Source organism: Nipponia nippon, unplaced genomic scaffold (genome assembly GCF_047370975.1).
Source record: "Nipponia nippon isolate SJK-2023a ecotype South Korea unplaced genomic scaffold, ASM4737097v1 scaffold_2, whole genome shotgun sequence".
Classification (NCBI taxonomy): domain Eukaryota; kingdom Metazoa; phylum Chordata; class Aves; order Pelecaniformes; family Threskiornithidae; genus Nipponia; species Nipponia nippon.
Window position 1 is genome coordinate 34,490,190 of NW_028262336.1, and position 21,643 is coordinate 34,511,832.

Here is a 21,643-nt window from a genome sequence, read left to right on the forward strand (position 1 = left end):
CCCTTGATCTTGGAATTTGATAGCGTGGCAAATTGGCATATTAGAGTAGCTATATTGCTGCTCCAAGGGGAAATAGTTTGCACGATGTGTAACTCTTAAAACAATTTCTGTGGTATGGCTTTCACAGCATCAGAAACCATTTCAGTCCCAGGGTTCTAAAATATCAAGGAAAGTGGCAAAAAGCTCAGTATTGACTGTGTGCAAAGCAAACAAAAGATATGCTGCCTCCAGTTCTCCAGAAGAATCTAGGTTTATTATCTACTATCATCAACTCTCAGTTGTCCTCTGGTGGTGCATCGGGGCTGCGGATGACCCCTACCTGAGGCACAGAAGCAGCCTGGGCCTGGCAAGGTTATTAGAGGAGACAAAGCACTAGGTACACGCAGCTTATTTGGGATCCAAGCTAACCCTGGAGTAAGTAGTTTAGCTGCTTTCACAGCACGCTGAGCCCAAGTTAATGAACCTGGGGTGGTTTTCTGTTAACCCAGCCATATGTCTCTGCAGCCTGCTCTTGCTGCCAGCAGAGCTCAGCAGCCCAGGGCAGAAACGCCTGTATAGCTCTGCCTGAAATTACACTGCAGCCACTGACCGACTGATACTGAACAGGGTATTCAACATTTCTTCCCCTGTACACCCTGATGTACACAACTACCAATTTTTTCCTTAACAGCAGAAATCACTTTTGCCCTAGATGATACACTGTGGACCATATAGTACTACATCTAGGATAATCTTTGTTTACATACACAAACTAAGGAGATAAAAATGGGCACAGCCCATGAACAGAGGCCAGTTCTGCTACTGGTTACTCAGCAGTTGAACTAACATATCTACAGGAAAGACACAAGCTGCTATAAACCATGTTAGCACCCATGGCTTATAGGATAATGATCAAGACAGACAAACTGCCCCTCCCCAACCCTCTGTCTGTCTATCTATGCAGGTTAGCCTGCAATATCGCACACTCTTATTGAGTTGCAGCAGGATAATTAATTATTGCTGCAAGATGAGGCCAGGAAAAGGGAAGGGAACAATCATTGAAAGGCAGCAAGCTATGTCCAGAAGCTAGCATCTTCCCAGCTGTGCAGTACTTCCACTGGATTTTGAGTGTACCAGCTAAACCCCACTAAGAAGCTTTATTTCTCATACTCCGTTCCAAAGCATTTACGCTCCCAGAGTTGCTAGGGAACCGGCAAAATTCCCTCCATCTCCTTTTAGGAGAGCAAATGGCGATTTTGCCCCGCAATATATGGGTTCCCAAAGTAGAGCACATTCATTGTCCCCTCTTCCTCTCATTTTCAGGGAGGGGGCAGAGAGGCTTCCCATAAGATGAATCCTCTGTTGGATGCACTGTATGCACACAAAGGTATCTCATCTCTTGAGTTTTAAAGGCAGCCAAAATGATCTGCTCTTTTGAAAAGCTTAGTTTGCCCTACAAAATTGTACAGCAATAACAAATTCTGAATGAGGTTTTCCTGCAACCTACAGTTTCCAGCACGGTTTTATTTATATAGGGCATTTCACTTCAAAGAGTTCCAGAACTGCTATAAAAATAATTTGTTTTTAAAAAACAGTCTGCAGAAAGTTACAGGGGAATCACTTCCAACCAGGATGAGCAAAGCAGCATTATGCAAGAGTCTGGGGCAGAAACTTTTTACATCTAACTGAAAAAAGGAGTATAGCAAGTAGGATATATTTATCCAAAATCAGTGCCTTGCCCAAATTAGCAGCCACAAGCTTCCATTAAAAAGACGGTTAGGGAATTGTTAGTGACCATAAATAACAGAGCCTCAAATTTGTGTTTCCGTTGACAAAATCTGAAATATGCTTGCTCATGCCTCAATCAGTGATGCAGGTGTGCTTGCACTTGAAGAAGTCTCAATACTTGCTAGTCAGGCTTGGTGCTTCTTTCCAAAACCAACAGTGCAACTTCACTAGGCAGTGACCTCCTTTTTGGCTTCATTCTCCACTTGCAAGAGGTACTCCCTCCCCGACCCAAAGAGGTACTTTATTAGGGGGAAAGAAAACCCCAACAACAAAACACCATCTTTGAGGAGAGTTTACATAGAGGAGGAGAGTTTTAGATAAATCAGCAAATTGCTCAAAAGTAAAGAAAAGCAGCTGTAAAAATAAGGTAATACTGAACCAAACCAATGTCATTGCTAGCAATTAATGGAGAGCTGGATTTGAGCCCCTCATCTTGGGTACACTCAAAGTGATAACTTTTAGAAATTAAAACTGAAATCCAGAAAATAATCAACCAACTTTACAAATATGCTCATTTCAATTTGTTTTCAACGATGGATTTGTTTACAAGATCAAGATGTTTAAATACGTAAATAAACCAAAACATACACAGTTCTGTACAAGCATGACTAAGCCTGTTTCTCAGAGTACAGCAATTTCTTACCCCTTCTTTTGAGAGAAGGTTGTAACCCAGAACGTTCAAATGATTTCAGCCGAAATGAAAAAAACCCAGCCCTGCTTGAAAACGAGCAGCATCGCATGGGCTACGTTACCTGCAGCACTGTGATCAGTTAGGTTTACCGCAATGTTCTTTACCAGCAGTTTGAGTTCATGAGCCCTTGGAGGTTTAGGCGGACTAGTGCCCTGAGGGAGAAGGCTTACATTCTGTACATTCTGTGAAAAGCAAGCAGAACAAGAGGGATCACGCATATGCAAATACAAAATACTTTTAACTTCTGTCACATCGATACAGGGAAGCAGATGTGCAATGGGGCATAACATCAACAGATAGCCACACGGGAGTTATGATCACAAAGCCTTCACTGCCAAAGGCTACGTTGTTTTAAAGAAGGCATTGCAGCTGTTTCTGATCACCGAATAGTGTTAAACTCACTCATTTCTGAGTCATGAATATATAATAAAAACACTAAGCAGAAGGACGCTTCTCAAAAGATTTAGGTAGGAATAAGACTTACCTGAACCTCCTTTACATCTGTAGGCCTTGTACTCAACACTACAGATGGAGCAACTGAGCTAAAGAGGTTCTTCAAAACATCTCTGAGTGTTTCAGATATTGCACATGTCCCTGCTGTCTGTCCCTAAGAGGAAACAAGAAGAAAGAAGTTGAGGCAAAAAACAATTTGGTATATCTAAACCACCAAAGCTATCAAACATGAACTTTGTCAGAGAGAGACATGGTTTCTGTTGCCAACCACAAAACGTAACGAGATCATACAAATAATTACTTAAATTTCTATATTATGCATTAAAGGAGAACTAGAAATATACACTGAAAAAGTCACCTGCTGTTCTGAGAGCTAGGAAGACACAGCTATTAGCCACAAAACCAGAAGTTTCATTAGCAGTCTGTATCTTATGATGGTGTTTTAAAGTTTTTGTACTGCTTTGCACCCCACTGAGAGAGCAGATCAGGTCATTAGATAAGCAGATCGGCACTGTTCCACTGATTTAATTGGAGTTATGCCAGCTTGCAACAGCTGAGAAGAAGATAATCCTGTGCTGCACTGAAAAAAATATTATAGCATCTCTTGGAGGTCTTCAGTCTTTCTGAAAAGTGCACTGTGTGGACAGATAGTCACACTGCTCTGGGGGACTGACTCATGCGTTTGTCCATTCAAAAAATCTCATGGCAATCCGCGCTTCGCACCACTATCTCTGAGGGATTGGAACAGACCACAGATTTTGCTTACACACGTAGCTTCACACGATTAATTGTAAGGTGTATGAAGATGGTGAACCGCCCCTGCCCTCCCTGTGCTCCTGGAGAAGCCTGCTTCCCATGTCACGCTCCTCAGAAAGCCTCTTCTGCTCAGTCACCTACAGGGAGTGGATTTTTAGATTAAGGTATCACAGAAAGGGCAGTCTGATACCCAGCTGCTCTGAAGGTAGCACAGGAGAAATCTCAGTGAGGTTTCTTTTCTAAAGGGAAGACTGAAGTAGGAGACAAAGATCTGACCTAAACAACAGAGGACTCATCTGTCTTTTCTCACCTGATACCACACCTGAGAGACTTTACCGAACAAGACTTTAAAAGAAAGGGAACTGATTTCCAGATACAGAATAGGTGGAGAATGCAATAATCGCACAAAGCAGAAAAAAGGTACCCTTCTTCATGCTGCTGACAGGAGCAGGCCTACAACCGGCATGCCACGGCCAACAAACAAGGCCCTGCTGCAAACACAAGGCACACTGATGACAAGGACACCCAATTTGCACCAGCAGGGAGATCAAGTGGGGGACTGAAGGCCTAACGCTGGTAGACTGCTTTGATAGTTCTGTGGCTGCGCGCCACCAGCTTTCAGTGCTGCCCGACCCACGCTGGTGCAGCCACGCAGCACAACGAAGCCGCGAGGCAGTAGCAGCTCAAGCCTCAAACAACTGCATCTCTGCCAACGCGGCAGAGCACAGGCTTTGCTCTGCCACCCTGGACACCCTGCACCACGCTCCTCCGTTACAGAGAGCTCTCGGCACGAGAGGCAATCTATCATTTCCAAAGCCTCGGTCCTTTCTTAGGTGTAGGAGAATGATCGTGCAATGACTTCTGCACTCCTTAAAGTACGCTTGCAGCTTGCACAACAGGTCAAACAGATTTGGAGTAACAGCCCTTTCCCAATTACCCCAGTGTTACAGAAACATCTTGGGTGTTCCATAAAAATCCCAGGAATGTTGTGTACAGAAATCCTGTTTCACCGCCTCCTTACCTAAGCGCCCTTTGATGACAGGTCGCTACAGTTCAAAACATACAACAGCATTAACCAGTCCCACAGAAACTCTGCTTTGTTCACACCGCGCTCCCTCGAACAACCGCCGAGGACAGAGGCAGCAGCACATTTCTGCAACTTGCAGATAATACTCTTTTACTTTAAAAAATATTAAAGTAAATTAGGCTGTCTACAGCCTCAGTGTCAGTAATTTCATTACTTATTTAAATAAGCCGATAAATTGTGGTTAGTTTTCACTGGTTTGGAGGTAACTTCCCTCCCCTGCCCTTACCTAAACACTGTTTGATGAAGAACACTGTCAAATTGTAAAATCCCAGCCGCCTCTCGCTTTGCCATCAACCTAATCTGACATTTGTTATTTAACAGTAACAACAGCAACAACAGTCATTGGACTTCCACTCATGGGTATTCTATGACATTTCCATAGTTATTTGGAAAGCAGTTTGGTTGAGGAGCCTGCTGTCAGCCCAAACTCATTTTTAGCCATACTTATTTGGAAAGTAATGCTCCCTTCCGACACCTTCTACAAGGCAAGCCATAATGGCTTAATCACCAACCAAAAAGGCTTAAGACAACGCGTTTCACTTTGGGTTTGACAGGGGCTAGGGGCGTACGGCCAGCTACCGTGGCCAGCTTGGGGCACACCAGCACATGAAGCCACAGCAGCACGACCGCGTGCAAACCCAAGCCCCGCCACTCAGCCAGGTTGCCAAATGCAACTCAGGTTCACCCAGCTGTTATCAACAGAAGATGGGTTATTATATCCACTTCGTTTGAGTGATGACAAAACCGCTGTGTAGATAACCACAAGCAATTAAAGGTATTTATTTGTTCCAAAAGAGGAAAAAACAAGACACAAAAGCTGACATTTAAGTTTAGGAACTGAAGCAATTTCCAAGGTGTAGGTGGCTCACAGGTTTCAGCTCTTTGTTTATTGCCTCCCCTAAGTGCTAATAGAAACTTCAAAGTGAAAATAAAGCCCTTAGCTATTAAGAGCTTAACAGGCTCATTTTAAAAATGCCGGCAAAGCACAGCAAGTTACAACTCCTTTGCAACTCTGGATTCAGTCATCCCTCAAAAAGCAGGTTATGAAGTCCAGTGAAGTCCAGTGACTGTACCAGAGTCATCTGCATTTGCCAGTAAGTACTTAATGACTGTTCAATATGTGGATAATCAGCATGCCACCCCAACACGTGAAGGTCATTTACACTGCTATGCACGCACAGTAAAATCTACATTAAAACACACTTCAAAAGACTTGTCTGTCTTTAGTTATGAGTTTCACATTTTTGTGTACAAAAACTGTGGTAATAAATTATTACAATTCTATGTCACTCAGCACAGGTCTTTAGAAGCAGCTCTACTATACAATAAACCTATTTTTTAACGAGGCTTTCAGTCAGAAAACCAGCTTCACAAAACACAAGCAAGTGTTCAACTGCTGTTGTAAGAAAGGACTAAGTCACCACATGTGTGCCAAAAAAAATATAATTGTGAAGGGTCAAAGGCAAAAAAGAGTCTCAGTCATGAAGAAACTCTTTCAGGGGATGTCCCAATAAAAACCCCCCAATGAATCAGTGTTTATACACTAAGATAAGGTGCAATTCCAAAAGCATGAAGTATTTTTAGATCACCCATTGTTTCCTTAAATAATGGTGTTTCAGAGCTGTTTCTGATTTGTTCCGATACTGTTGCCAGATTTCAAAATTGATTTAAGTTAAGGAATGGGCAACTATGTAATTACTTTGATGGGAATATCATTATAATTGGGTTTTTTTTTTGTTATTTTAGAAGTGCTCTGAGAGAAGGTATTTAGGAACAGACATTTCTCACACCTTTGAATTTGGATGAAAAATGTTTGCCAAGTCATTTGTCTGTCAAATACAGACTTGATTTATCTTTAATGCTTCAGTAATCTTGAGAAATGCTCCTAGATTTCAGAGATGTAGGGTTTTGATGGATAAGCCATGGCAGATATCACTGAAGCAGTTCAAGACAGCACTGCCAACGGGTAACTGCTCCACACTTCTACCGAAGGCAGCCCACAGAACGGCATTTTTGCTTTAGCTCTTCCAACCTCACCTGATACCTTAGCTCTAGGTACTTCTACTGCTAACCTAAAGCATTACACTGGGTTTTGCACCAAAGGGATGGAGACTGATCTTCTCTACCATTACAACAAATAAAACTTACTGACTGACCTCCTGCACTGTTGGCTGGATTTCAAAGTGGGTTTCATTGACGTTAATGAGGAACCACTCCACTTTGACATCTTCTCCTTTGTCTTTCACATAAAGCTGAAGCTGTGGATAGGAAAGCAGTTATTGGAGAGTGTTCTGGTGTCCTGTAAAGAAATTGTAGGTCATGCTCCACACAAAGGCTCACCAAAGGAAGGATGATACCAGTTTCTGAGTAAGTAAATTCAAAGTGACAGTCTAAGAAGGCAGAAGTTACCCAAGCTTTGAGACTGCATGCCAGTCAAAAAAGGATATTGTTGTTCTATACACCCAAGTAGCCTACCCAATGTGTTATTTATCCACAGTTTCCTAAAGAGGTGGCTTAATTTATGAATTTATCACTTGCCTAAGAGGGAAACATGAGTTTATATGCATTTTGCAAACAGGAGGTTCAGCTCAGCTGTGTGATGAGACAGAACAAAAGGAAGAAGAGAGAGAACAACACTTAACACGTTACCTGCAAGTGAAGTGGAGACAATTTCACGCTGTACGACTGACCTTCTGCAGCCGCAGGCGAAGTATCTGAGACAGTGACAACAAATTTAACGGAATCTCCCACAACATTACACGAAACCACCTAAAGAAATGAAAGGGGGTGGGGGGGAGACAAAGGAAGGGAAAAAGAAATAAGTCTTCAGAAGAAAGTTTGGTGAAGGCAAGAAAGGAACTAAGAAAAGGAAGGACTTTAAGCTACCAGAATTATGCTTAGAAATCTCCCACCTGTGGAATTTAGCAAATTCATTAACATCCCTACCTCCTTTCACTTCTAAAAACCATAGTTCAAGTGTTCGCTTCTGGACACAGAATTTAATACCTGAAAATTCTGGTATTTTCCAAATTTCTTTTGTGTTGTTACCCAATACAAAAGTAAATCCTCAGCTGACAAAGACTCCTTTGTGTTTCACATATCTATATATTAAAGGCTCAAAGATCACAATTTTGCATAAGGGAGACAAAGAAGTTTGCTCTTCCTCTTCTGCTCCGAACTAAGTAGCCTACCATAGGACAGCTGGTTTTACCAAACAATATTTGGTTTAGCAGTATCCTACAAATGTGAAACTTTGGCATAACCCTGCTACTGCAGAAGAGGATTTTGTCTAAGTAATTCCAGTTCCTAGTGGGGTGGGAAGGGGCAGGAGCCTTTAAAAGCTTATTCAGGTCTTTGACCAAACCAAGAAAGACCCTCAAATTTGGTGACAAAGCTAAATGTCTGGGAAAAGTTTGTATGCCACTTGACTGCAATAGACTTCGTTGAGTACACTCCCTCACTTTTACGAGCAGTAATTTAACTTATTATCACACTGAGTTTACAAACACTGAATGTTTTTTCCTCAGTCTCTGCAAACCGACCGAGGTGACTGAGCTGTGGTGCAAACTTCCCCGAGTGTGCAGAAAGCGCCTGGCGGCACAGGAAAAGCCCAGGTACCGGAGTCAGAAATCACTCATTATGCCAGAGAGAGAAGCTCACTTTGCAAACAGCTCTGCTGGTTAAAGACAGCTGCTTGTCACTGTCCCTCTGTGGTTACTGTCCCCACAGCTCCACCATTAGATTGCCCTCCTTAGATTGACTCAGGCAAAGTTAACCGGGTTAATGCAATGTGCAAACAAGTAGTTCCCTGAAATATTTGTAAGATGGAGACTCTGCATGTATGCTATTAAATTATGTTTGCACGCTTACTGCTTCACTTACGGGCACTGGATTGAAGCTGAAAGCTTTAAAATGAATCATGTACCTTCTGGAAGATCCTTATCAGTCTCTCCTTAAATATATTTCATCTCCCTGGGCTCTATTTTAAGAAGCACCAGAGCATTACCAAGGGCTTCAGAGCACATCCATTAATCTAGAGACTTAATTACAAAGGAGCGGGGTGAGGGGGGTGGACATGACAAATAAAAATCTCCACCACACACAAGCAACAAGATTTGCCTTTTCAGGTTTGTCTTCTGCAAATTATAGTTTAGAAGTGGACAAATCAGTTTCCCTCACCTCTCCCCTTCCCCAAAGTCTAAATTCCTTCAGAAGTGATTTCTGACCCTTAATCCCATATAATCAACATGAAGATCCACTATTACGATATAACATAAAGGATTTTTAAGCATTTTTAATAATTAACAAGACCGAAGAGCCTAACTGCTTATTTTACTTGTAGTTGAGTTGAAACACAGAATCAGCCCTTTCACGAGGATGGATTGGCACGGTGGCTCTTTAAAGACTTTGAAAATGAGTAAGTTCTTCCCTCTTTTTTGAGGGCAGAGGAGGGAAAAGGACAGGTCTGATGCAAAAGCTGCCGACACTTGCATGTCCTAAATGGTTATCATCCATGCACATTTCATCCACACATGCATAGGAAGTTCAGTGCATTCAGAACAAGCTGGACTTGCTGCACATGCGATGCAGAGCTGTTTGTCTGGAATTTCTGGATGTGTAAGAGCCAAGATTGCCAGGTACGCGGTTGATGACTGCTTAAAAAAAAAAAGCGTGGCAGGAGAGTTGGTAGATGAGCTCACGTGCTGCTTTTTTCTTAACCGTGTTTACTTCTAAGTAAAGGATGGAAACAGACACTGCAGGTGGTGGAACTTTCACTCTTCTTTCTACACCTTGTCAAGAAATGCTAAATATTTTTTTTTTAATTTGTTCCTTTAGTTTAGGAGCCCAAAACAGTAGGGTTTGGCCTTTTAGCCTCCTTGATTAGTTTATTTTCTGCCAAAGACATCTACCAAGTCCCACTCCCCTCCTCCCGTCACTTTTAATAAAATAACTGTGGTCTTCAGGTACAGAGGTCTTTTAATTTGTTAATGGAAAATAATATGTCTTTATATCAGGTGAATCTCTTTGTTCTGGGAGCAGGATGGATTATGGAGTCAGAATACCGAGAGAAGTAGAATCCTGGGCTAGAATTTGAAGAGAAAGCGATTTTGGTTTCATCTAAGATGCTGCAACAAGTGGTGAGAAGTTGATTAAAGAGACCGTAACTGCCACTTCCCTTTTTAAGTGACATTCCTTTAGAAGTGTAGGGGATGATTTTGATTGACCAGAGCAGAAATATGTAGGCCATTTTCCCCAGAACAGTCACATGAAGAAAAATACTGAAGCTTCCTGTGCTACGCTCCTCTTCCTCCATGCCCCCATCCAACCTGCTTCCTCAAATTCATTTTCTCTGCACAGATGAAGAGCAGGAGAAGGGAGGGTCAGGCAAAGCATCCCTTTCTGGTCAACAGGAGAGAGAAAGAGGAAAGATAGATGTTCACAAGAAAACAGTAGAACCTGGACAGATGGGAAGAGAGTTGGTCTTCATTTAAACTCCTCATCTCTCTCTCCCACCGCTCCTTACCAGGGACATCAACACTTCATGTTTGAGAGTCTAGAAAACCTGTCATTTTCATAACAAACTGCCCTTTAAAAATTAAGCCCTTGCACCACTGCACAGCAACTGTAGCCAGCTAATTCTGGGCTCCCAGAGGGGTCACACCCCAGCTCTCTTTTGTCATCTTACATCTGGACAAGCAAGACCTCCTGAATTAGCAGAAATAGGGTGAGGTGAAGTAGCAGCGCAAAGAAACCAGGACTCTTCTACCAACGGGACCAAGGTATTTTCTCCCTCCAGCACCTCCGTAGCTCTACCCTCCCGCAACACAAACACCCCGTCATCAGCCAAGGTCTCCCCAAGCACTTTGGGGATCTCCCATGGAAGGGGCTTCCAGCCCTTCCTCAAGTGCCTTCGCTGGCAAGGCTGCATCCCCACTCCTCCTCTGTCATCCCTTCTCACACTCAGCTGACTCCTGGTACTTGATCACCCCCGTGCCAGGGCTATTCTTGCTATCTCAACACCCTCCAGCCTCGCCCCTCACCTGCCTCCCTCCCTGACCACACCAGCCCACGATGTGGGTGAGCTGCCGTGGCAAAACTCCCCAGCCCGACTGGGCTCTGTTCCCCTTCTGCCCGACACTGACACCCAGCTCCAATGAGCTGCAGATGCTGTAACACACCTTGCTTATACGTATCTGAAATTGTCAGTACAATTATCCTAAAAAAAAAAAAAAAAATTATCTTTCAGGTAAACAACTGCAGGAACGAAGGAGACTGCAAAAGCACTACAGTTGGAGTAAGACAAATATTTTTCTGAGAAATTCGAGTGTTCAAACTTGTGTACCCACAGCTATTAAAGCCCTTTCCCCTGCTTTGCTCTCCCCCTCTATATCTTGACTTTTTCCCTTTGCAGTTCCTCTGGACAGAGCTGCAAAATTCCAGTTTCTTTCCTTCCTGCAGCAGAAGATGCTTCATCTCAAGGAGAACCGAAGCGCCTTTGCTCCTCACACGTGGTGTCCTCTCGCCTTGAGAGGTTTCAGTTTTGGCACTGGCACCACAGTGATCTGTGCATTACACACGGCTGCTTTGTTACTGCTCTGGGACAGTCGTCCTCCCTCCCCTCTCCACGTGTGGCAGCAGGTTCCCTCCCATGGGCAAGTGGCGGGTGAAGGGCTGTGACTTCAGGGGGAAGTTCTGACAGCCCTGCTGGGGAAGGCCGTCTTCGCCGTCCCCAGGCCCCAGCTGCATCAGGTGTGCACGTAAAAATCTTGGCATTACAGGCCTTGATTGCTTTTTTTCTGGAAGGAAATCAGTTTTACTGCCCTTGGTATTTATTTGCAGAAATAGCAGGTTACTCAAGGTTACTCAGCAGTATGTAAGTAATAAAAACCTTCAATAGTTTGCACAAGAAAATGAGTATATGAGGCAGCCACACAGTGAAAGCTGCCTTGATCTCAACTGTAGGGACCAGTATGCCATTAGATTCAGGACCCCCACAATTTCCCATGTTTGTTTTGGAGTGCTACTCTGAGAAGGAGAAGGCTCTTTTTTTTGGCATGGAAAACTTATCTTGTCAATGGTCACACAGACAATTTGTGTGCTCAGCTTAAAATCTCACCATAAGAAAATTTTCCAGTCAGAAACTTCTGCCTTTTGATAGTCGTAACACTCAGCTGTTCAGAAGAAGAATTACATGATGTTCCTTGGTTACCAGAGCCTATGCATTAACTTCTTGAGGGGGTTTCTGTAGCTTCTTCACCATTTCCTCTTTACGCAAGGGATTTATGAAGTAACACAGAGAAACTGAAGGAGAGAAGGCAAACGCAACCTCTAATCCAGACACAGCTAGGAGCAGATTTTTAGAAACTGGTATCAAAGCAAATTTGCCTGCAAATATAATGAGACAACCCCGGAACAGTTTTCCAGAACGATGGTAAACACCAGGGTGAAGGCAGGGTGAGTGATGGAATGAGTGCAGGAGAGAGAGAGTTACCACGTCAGCAACAGAAACAAAGCAGAAACTGATAAAACATGTGCATTTATCCACTGCTTTCAGACCGACAGACGTACAAATTCAAAAAAGTGGAAAAAAGGGGAGGGGGAATAAAACAAACAAGCAGGGAGTACAAGGAGACAGGATAGGAAGAATTTTCAATCCGCCTATCAAGTTAAGTGAATATCAAATGGTGCAAGGACGGGAAGCGGTACTTATACTTAAGAAGGGGGAAAAATAAATAAATACCAGAAATAGGCTTGCTAGTTTGGCTTCACTAACACGCAAGTCTTTACAAACCATTTGAGAGACAGCATAGCTGAAGACATGGAGACCAACAGAAGACTACAAAACGCAGGAGAGGTTTGCCAGTTTGTGCTACAGTAGCTTGGAGAGAGACTCAGTTGCGGGGACACAGGCACGTCATGTCATTGGGGTGCTAAGGCATCCCTGACCCCTGCGCCGAGCTGGCAGATGTGGCACAAGCCTATAGGAGGCCTGTGCACATCTGCAGTAGCAGCTGGAAGACAGGCAGGCAACCTGACAGTGACAAAAACAGTATTATCTCCACTGAAGCAAACAAATCCCCACCCTGATGTCTTCCTTTGACAAGACACTCAGTTCTTAAGTAGGTTAGATCCACTATGTTGTCTATTTTAGTAGGGTCACCCCACTGGTAATTAAGCTTGTACTCCATCATTCCCATGTTAGGGTGAACGGGGATGTGTCTGAAAGGGAGAGGACAGTACAGCGGGCAGGGAGGTGAAAGCTGGAAGCAAGTTACAAAGGAGCCTGTCAGGCACCGACCATGTTGCATAGTTAATGTCCAAAATTCCTCAGGAGAGATCTGAAAGGAAGCGCGATGCTGAGGAAAGCAAGCTGGGAAGCAGCAATATAAAGAAAATCAGGACATCACACAGAAAAGCTGAAAAACCTTGAAGACTAGAAAGGAAATGCAATTCAAAATACACAGCATGTGTGTATGAGAATTAACAAATATTACTCCTACAACGGGCAGCCCATCACTAGGAGAACACCAAAGGAAGAGAGAACTGCATGCATCGAGTCAGTCACAGCGTGGAGCAGCCACAGGAGAGGCTGATCAGAAGCCTAAAATGCATCAAGAAAGTACTTTCAGAGACACAAAGAAGAAGTAATCTTGCACGGTGAGACCTCATCTGTAGCGCCATGTGTCACTTCAGCCATCAAGTTCAAGAAAATGGATTTAACTGGAGCTGCTGCAGAGAATGAGTGCACAGGAGTGACTTATGAGGCAGGACAACATCGTGAAAGAAGACTTAAGTAACAACTTATTTAGCCAAGGTAGACAAAGGCTGGAAGGAAATGTAGTTCCTTCATGATGTATTTACTGACAGCAAGCACCATGGAAGAAAAGTAAATACATTAAGGATAAAGGATTATATTAATACAGAAGAAAAAAAAAAAAGGCAGGCAAAAAAGCTGCATGGGCCATGATTCCACTTCAGCTTGTAAAAAAACCCCAGTTACTAAAGCAGCAAAGCTTTGGGACAGCTTTTCAAGCAAAACAGGGAGTTAAAAGACAATAGAACCTGCACGTGATGGTCAGGGCAGTTCACCCCACCAAAAATAATCAGAAATAAACACACGTACGTAACTAGGAATGAGTCCCAGTTAGTACTGTAGCGGTGACAATGAGAAACCAGTCTTTCCTGGAGCAGAAAACAGCCTTTGCTACATAACGTCTCTACCTGCTTCAAAGCAAGCGGAACTGGAAGCCCTGACGCCCCAGCGCGGCACGAACGCAGGCTGCCAGCTCGCAGCAGGGTGGCTGCAAATGAAGTGATACCAAGTTGAAGCTACAACAGCTGTGTGAGAGAGTAAGACCTTTTTGGGCATGCTGCACAGCTCATGGGAAAACAGGACCTCTCACAAGCCCGCAAAACAGTCCTCCTTTCTCCCCACCGTTTTCCCCAGCAAGATTCATTACACAAAAATTAACATGAAGCTTTCATATTTGCTGTTGCCTGTTGTGATCCAAGACAGCCATTCCTTGTATAGCAACTTATTATCACTCATTAATGGAATGGCACTCTCAGGGCATTTTATTTCTATTTAAGCATGAAGCAGACAAAGAAGGGAGACTTCTGTTGTAGTCTTGCTCCTCTGTGCCAGGTCCCCATCAAGAGAAGCATCTTTTTTGTTGCCTGTTTTTTGTTCTTGTTGTGAAGTTCAAAGCCTCTGGAAATAGACTGCAGTAATGGAAAGGTTGGCAGAACTAGCTAAGAATATTGCTAATGCTTACTTTATTAAAACAAAACAACCAACACCACACAATGAAAACAGGCCACTTCGTTCTATATATTTAGGCTCTGGCCCAAAATTGGAGTGAAGGCAACGTATAAATAGAGGCGTTGTCAAGAAGCAGCGTGGTGTAACCTTCAGCCACAGAGCAGCTCTGTTCCTATCACAACGGCTTTGGCCCAGCTCACAGCCAGCAGCTTCCCCAACCGTGTCTGCAGCGCTGCACTGTGGAGCATACACCAGTTTTACAACTTTCAGCTTCTTCAAGGCAAGGACAGCATGTATATACCTACAGATTGCACGTGTCAGCATGCGTCCTGGTCACAAACAGAGCTGTCAGCAATAATATAATAATTACAGTCCAGCTGGCAATCCCGTATCGTTTCAGAGCAAGACTGCATGCGAGCCTCCCAGGCAGGAGGGTCGCTCCCAGCACCAGGCAGGCTCATCACCTGCCTGTGCTCCATGGTCCAGCATTCAAGAGGACAGGGGACCACCCACCACAAAAGACATACCACAGGGCTCTATCAGCATACAGCTGAGTTCAGGTATTACACATCCCATGTTTACTGCTATTTTGATCTCTCACCCTCAATCCTCCACTTGCTTTGATGACCACAACCTCTCTGATGCAAGGTCAAATACATATTTAAAACAACGTGCAATAAATCACGCCCTGGCTGCTGAACCAAGGCACCTACATGCTCTTGCCATACAGATCACAAGTAAAGCAGCATGTTGAACCAGCTGCAGGAAAACAGTCTTGTGCCAGCTGGTGCCTCAGGCAAGCGCAGAGCTCTGCAGGATGCTACAACATCGATAAACATGCAGCATATGGTCACAAACTACATTCAGAGCCAGTCACACCAGTAGTGAGTTACAAACACGTATGAGAAGTTTGAGTTTGGACAAGCTGCAGAGAAAGATTTCAATTTCATATGCAAAGATTAAGAGTTTGAAGAGCGGGTGGGGGAAGAAAACACCATTAAAACAAACCCAAACCTTTGGACCCTTGGTATTATCTGAGGAATATATGAGAGAGACAATTACCGTATGAGAGAACTCCTGAGGTGTTTAGAGAAAGATATGCATTTAAGTAAGGAGGGAAAGTAGCTACCAGAGTGCCACTTTAAGGTTATTATATACTGAAATCCAAATAAATATTCAGGTTGTACCTTAACTGAAGCAGTAAAAATAATTCAGAGAAATTTTTCCAGCAGCTGTGCTGGATTATGGAAATGGGTTTTGGGACAGTTCAGAACAAGCCAGTTTATGTAAGCAAACCTGTTTTAATCCAATACATTTTAAAATGTGCTTATATTGGTTTAAGCTGCTGCGAAACCACATTAAATTGCCAGCTGAAGTATAACAGCTCGATTAACACACTGAAATGGCTCAATCCAAGGTCAGACAAGGACCAGAAACTGCACAAGGGAGGGTGCCGGATCACAAAGTCACAGGTAGAGGAGAGCAAGAGAACAGCCCTACAGCAGCCAGCAGTTCCCCGGGCTCAGGCTGCCACAGAGCCAGCACTCGCTACCTTCTGCTGCCCAAGCTTAACCACAGCAGGTTAGGGTGCCCACAGGGCACCGCGGACGCTAACTTACCTTGCTGCTACGGCAGTCAGAATCTACAGTTAAACAACACAGAAGTTAACCGAGGACTGCAGCAGAGATGTTCCCAGTGGTACAACATGACTCCAGGGAAATCGAGGACTGCAGCATTGTGCCTTGGTTCTGGCACGCAGGCAAGACCAAAGCCGGTTTTAGCCTTGAGACGCTGCTCTCATTGTGATCCAGCCACTGGCACAGTACTCCGAGCACAGAGCTGGCCCCACACACCCCTGCTGAACTTTGACACTGGCCAAGGGCAGCCAGCAGACCCAAACCTCCTGGCCATCTCCCACGCAAACACATTTGCAGCCCTGCCTGCCTTCCAGCAACATTTTAGACACTGCACTGCAAGACAGCTGTTTTTTGTGCTGTTAGTCGCGAGCTTTTATTTGTAGCAGATCTCCCTCAGCTGCTGGCTTCGCACATTATACAGCACACCACTTTTAGACCTAGCAGTCCCCTCTACCTTACAGTTTCCCATTGTGGTGTCTTCCAGTGGCACTGAGTAACACCAGTGCCAACACTACAGCCCTACCAAATACAGTCTTCTCTAGTCCCTCTGCTGGTGCAGGGATCCCTGGTAGGGGAAAGGAAAAAAAAGACAAAAGAAAAAAAAAAGAGAGAACAAGTGCACAAACAACCTTATATGTTGGCAATCCGCAGCTGCCACCGATCAGGGTGTGCCTGTAAGTTGTGTATCACGCGCATAAGCACACATAGTTTTCAAAGGAATCATAGTAGAGCTGCTTAACATCTAAATCAGACAAGCAAACCAAAATAACAAAGCAAAACAAGAAGAAAAGCATTAGGCTAATTTGATGCAGGTGCCTAAAGCTGAGCGCCAGTTCAGATGTGACTAGTAGTTACAGTCATCACCAGGATGGAAATGCAGAAGTTATCATTGCTAATAAGCATACGTGCATTTTTACCCTGTTCAAGAGCTACTTTCTGCCTTATTGTCATTTTACATGCCCTAAGCATGGGGAAAACCACTTCCCAGTATTCGGGGTGGGGGTGGGAAAGGAAGAAAGACACCATTCACTCCTTACTGAATACAGGATTCAGTAGAGTCAAGGCTTCACCCTCAGGACTTCGCAGTGTTCCAGCAAACCTGTAATCAGCCACACAAACAGCAAGAGGCAGACAAAGATGTTCTCCTGTCCCAAAGGAGAAGTGTCCCTTTCCTTCATGAATTTCCCTTCCCACGCTTCAGCGATAGGATGGGGAACCATCATACCGACGGTGGGGGGGTGGGGGGAGAGGGCTGCTGTACGACATCATTGAAGGCATACCTATGAACTTGGCATAACCCTGGTTCTTGTTCATTTGGTAAAAGCCCTGGAGCACATTCTGCTCATGACTTGCAAAAGAAGTGAACCAATGAGAAGAGTTTGCACAGGTTCATGAGAGAGGCAGCCTCTTACCAGCCTTGACAAACTTAGGTCGAGGCTACAGAAGTACTGACAAATAAAACTCCCACTGATGCTAATAAGAAGTTAACATTTCCTGCCCAAAAGTACACTGAAACAAAACAAACCCGAAGTTTACCTTCTCTTGAGCTGACTTCACAACACTAATAACTTCTTTAACTGCTAGCTCAAGTGGTTCTGGTGGGTCATCCTCCTCAAATGTAAGCAACAGTGAATCCTAAGAAAGAAGAAAAAAAGAAGCATCATCAGGTGACGAACCCATCGCTTGAAAACGAGTGATAAAAATGCACTGCCAGTGAGCTTCCTGGAAGAACCGGAGACAGAACTGCAACTCTGTGTCAAAACTTGTATGTATTAATTGCACGACACCTCACTGCATAATACAGAGTAGAGCCTGAAAACCTATACTTAGGACATAACTACAGGCCTAATCATAACTCATCTTTCTCTGTAGCAGAACGTCCAGGTACACAGCACAGTGCAGAGCGAAGCCCATGAGCAGTGACAGAGTTCAGTGAAACTGCTCTTCTTGAGTAAGGATTAATCAGCACCATAGTTTTAAAAGGCATTTTTGGTTTGGCCTAGTAATACGGCTGCACTAGGCTATGCCGAAACTAAGAAAACCCAAATCTCATCTTGCAGAGGTGAGGAAAGAAGCCTTCCCCTCCCCAATCATTCCTCGTGTATGACGGCAGGCACTGATGACAGCTACTCAGTCTTCACATAGACAGCAAGGAAAAGACAGCGTATACGTGTTTTGGCAGTGAGGTCATACTTTCAGAGACATCAGCACTCGCATTCTCCACCTGCTGCCCACACTGAGTGGTCAGCGCCACTTCCCTCGTCACCCGAGGTTGTTCTGCACGCAGGAATTTCATTAGCAGCGTGCTGCTGACATTGTTTTGGGAGGCTGACAGCGGGAGCCACGCCACGCCGCAGTGCCAGGCAGTGAACTCATCGCAAGGGATGGCTCCAGCTGCTCTCCCGGGGAGGGAGGGTGCGCGTGCCCCCGTCAAAGTGGCTTCGGTCTCCAGCCGGGAACGGGAAGCTGCGGCTTGTTTCTAGTTACGTTCAGTTCCTAGCACCTGTGCCCAAGCTGTTTGGGCTCTCCTCTTCCACAAGCGCAAGGCAAACCTTTGTTTCTTAGCACAACCCATGCTTTTCTGAACCGCACCATGCAATTTGAGAGGGCAGACGGAGTATTTTCTTTCCACTGCCCCAACTTACGGTGATGTCTGGCAAGTGTTAAACTGCTTTCCTTATCTTTCACACACACGCGTTGCCCCGCTTTTCCTTCTCCCCCAGCCTGCCCCCTGACACGTAAGATGAAAGCATGCTGCGGCCACCGGGAAATGAACCTCCTAGACCTAGGGAGAGAGCCGCGCACAAATTCGGAGACCTGGGTACACACTGCTTCCTAGATAGTTTAGCCTCAGCATTTTCCACTGACACGGCAAGGGTTCAGTCCTCAGGACCAGGGAATTAGGTTGCCATGGCCTCACCTAACCTCCTTGCCTCTTAGACCCGGGCATACCATTACAAACCACCGAGCGGGATGCTACGCTGCACGCTTTGCAAGAAGGGCCACCACGTTTTGTGCATTTCTCTGACCCGGGTTAAAAGCAAACCGATGAAAAACTGAGAAGCCCACCATCCCGTGGCGGTCTGGAGAAAACTGGCCCTTCAGCCTGACGCGCAGGCGGGTTCAGCATGGCCTGAGACAACACGAAGGAAGCCCAGCTCTGGGAGTTATTTGCCGAAGGACCGGCGGCGGGCCCCGCGCTGGCGCCCAGGCCAGGAAGCCTCCATCGCTTCCTCCTCCCCGCGCCCGAACAACGTTATCGGCGGCGAGAGCCCCGGCCGGGGCCGCGGGGCACGGCTCTCCTCCCGTCCTTCCCTGCTCCCACGCGTGCGCCCGCGCTGCGCCTCTGGCCGGCTCCTTCCTGCACATTCCTGCCGAACGGCAACCAAACGTATGTCCATACACGCAGGCGTGTATGCATACATATATACACACACACACGTGCACACGGAGGGGCAGTAACACACCGGCAGGCGCTGCCAGCACCCCGTAGATCTTTGGAGCAAGCCCCAGTGTCCCTACAGCCGCCCCTCGCCCCGGGCGGGGAGAGCCCCCGCCGGCAGAGGAGCACACGCCGCCCCCGCCCGCCCCGACCCGGCGGGACGCCCCACGGCCCCAGCCCGGCGGGCGCGGGGGAGCTGCCGGCGGCGCCGCCCGGAGCTGCCCGGCCGGGCCCCGCGGCGGGGCGGCCCCCGCTTCCCCGCCCGCCGCCCCCCACCCGCGACCCCGGCACTCACCGCCCGCGCCGCCGCCTCGGCGCTGAGCGCCGCCAGCCAGGCCCGCCGCCACTGCCGCCGCCAGCTGCCCAGCGACAGCGCCCAGGCCAGCACCGAGCCGCCCTCCTCCAGCAGCTCGTCCCGCCGCGGCGGCGGCAGCAGCGGCGGAGGCGGCGGCCGGCCCCGCCGCAGGGCCAGCAGCGCGTACTGCACCAGGTAGACGGCCAGGGTGGCCAGCGCCGCCACGAAGAGGGCGACCAGCGCGCACCAGCGCAGCTCGGCCAGCCCGCCCGCCAGCCACGCCATGGCTGACCATAATGGGAGCCGCGCTACCGGCGGCGGCGGCGGAGCCGGGCAGCGGCAGCCCGCGCAGGGCCCGAGCCGGGAGCGGCCGCACGGCGTCCGGCCGCCTGCCCGGGGACGCGCCGCGCCGCGCCGCACCGCCCACGGCGCAGTCACCGCCCGGCCCGCCCCTGCCGGCGGGGCGGTGAGGGGAGGCCCGGCCCCGGCCCCGGCCCCGGCCCCTGCCCAGCGCTGCCGGCGTGGGCGGCGGCGGGGGGGCTGGCGCGCTGCCGGCGGGGCCGGGCCGCGCATCGCCCGGCGGCGGTGGGCGCTGGGCCCGCGGGTCCCGGGGCAGAGCGGGGGGGGCCCGGGCGGCGGCTGCCGCGGGAGGGAGCGGGGCGCGGGCGGGGCGAGCGGGGCGCTGGCTGCGGCCGGGAGAGCGGCTGCCGGGCGGGTTCGTGTGCGCCCTGAGCCGGCGCTGCTCGGAGAAACGGTTTGGGTGTCGGGGGGTGCTGTGGGCAGAGCGGGACGAGAAGAGCGATCCCAAGGATGGGCAAAAAGGGGGAGTCTCAATAGAGACAGCGGGGCGGGAGAGGCGTTCAGAGGCCCGGGAAAGACACAGGTGTCAAGCTAATAATTTTCGTTGTTCTTCATATAACAAAAGGTTTCCCCTTACGTCAGTGTTTAGTGATGTCGTTTGCACACTAAGAAACAACTGCAAATGAAAAATCAAGTGAACAGGCTCTCTCATCTTTGCACACAATAGACAAACGTGTTAATGCCTGCTTGCGGGCAGAGCAGGAGTCAGTTACAAAACAGGCTTGATTTTTTTCCCCCCAAAAAAGATAGATCATATAACCTTTGTGTTCCAGAGGCTGAACCTAGTTTATGTCAGCATTACAAAGTCCAGTGGATAAAATTGCCACGCTGGCCTTCAGTAGCAAACGGGTGTTTTGTGAAGGCATCCCTTCACCTAACAGGGCAACAGTTGCGGGTCTGCCATCGGCCTTCCCGCTCACCGCTTCACAGCGCTGCGGGAACAGCTATGGAGATTGCCTTAGGCATCTTATTTTTCCCTCTGCTTCCTATCAAAGGGTGAAGGCAAGCTTCCCTTTTCTTGCTGGTGCCGCAGCATCTCCTCTGCTGCAGATGTCAAACTCCCCGGTAGGAGGAAAAAACACTTCTGTGTTCCACTGTGATCTGCGGCCTGGAGCGTAAATTCAGAACTAAGTACTTTCTGCAAACCATGGTGAATGAGTGTGTTATCAGTAGGAGGTTTGTGATAAAGGGGAGGAAATTGTCTTTTGATAGTAAATAAAAGTTTTATAATTATTTATTTCTGTCACATTCATCTTTAGTAAGTTCCTGTTTGATTTTCAGAGTGCTACCTTATCAGCTCATCGCTATTTGTGCCCTCATTTTTCTTCTGCTTTTCTTTGCCTGCTCTGTTTCTTTCATAGTGACTTTCTTTACCTGTGGCAGCTCCCAGCT

General features: G+C 46.9%; 1 protein-coding gene across 4 annotated transcripts in view; it reads right to left on the reverse strand.

Moving 5' to 3' along the window:
* The window catches only part of C2CD2 (C2 calcium dependent domain containing 2), a 37,771-nt gene extending 17,449 nt beyond the window's left edge, over positions 1-20,322 (reverse strand). For 2 of the 4 annotated variants that reach the window (XM_087757947.1, XM_087757948.1), the window contains exons 1-6: positions 19,892-20,322; positions 17,691-17,789; positions 7,404-7,523; positions 6,911-7,012; positions 2,943-3,065; positions 2,520-2,640 (exon numbers count right to left, since the gene is read on the reverse strand). In XM_087757947.1, the coding sequence (XP_087614073.1) occupies positions 2,520-2,640; positions 2,943-3,065; positions 6,911-7,012; positions 7,404-7,523; positions 17,691-17,789; positions 19,892-20,176 (850 nt within the window). In that variant the 5' untranslated portion in view covers positions 20,177-20,322. The remainder of the gene's footprint in view (positions 1-2,519; positions 2,641-2,942; positions 3,066-6,910; positions 7,013-7,403; positions 7,524-17,690; positions 17,790-19,891) is intronic. The other 2 variants (XM_087757946.1, XM_087757949.1) reach the window with 2 other exon arrangements.
* Positions 20,323-21,643: the final 1,321 nt, after the last annotated feature.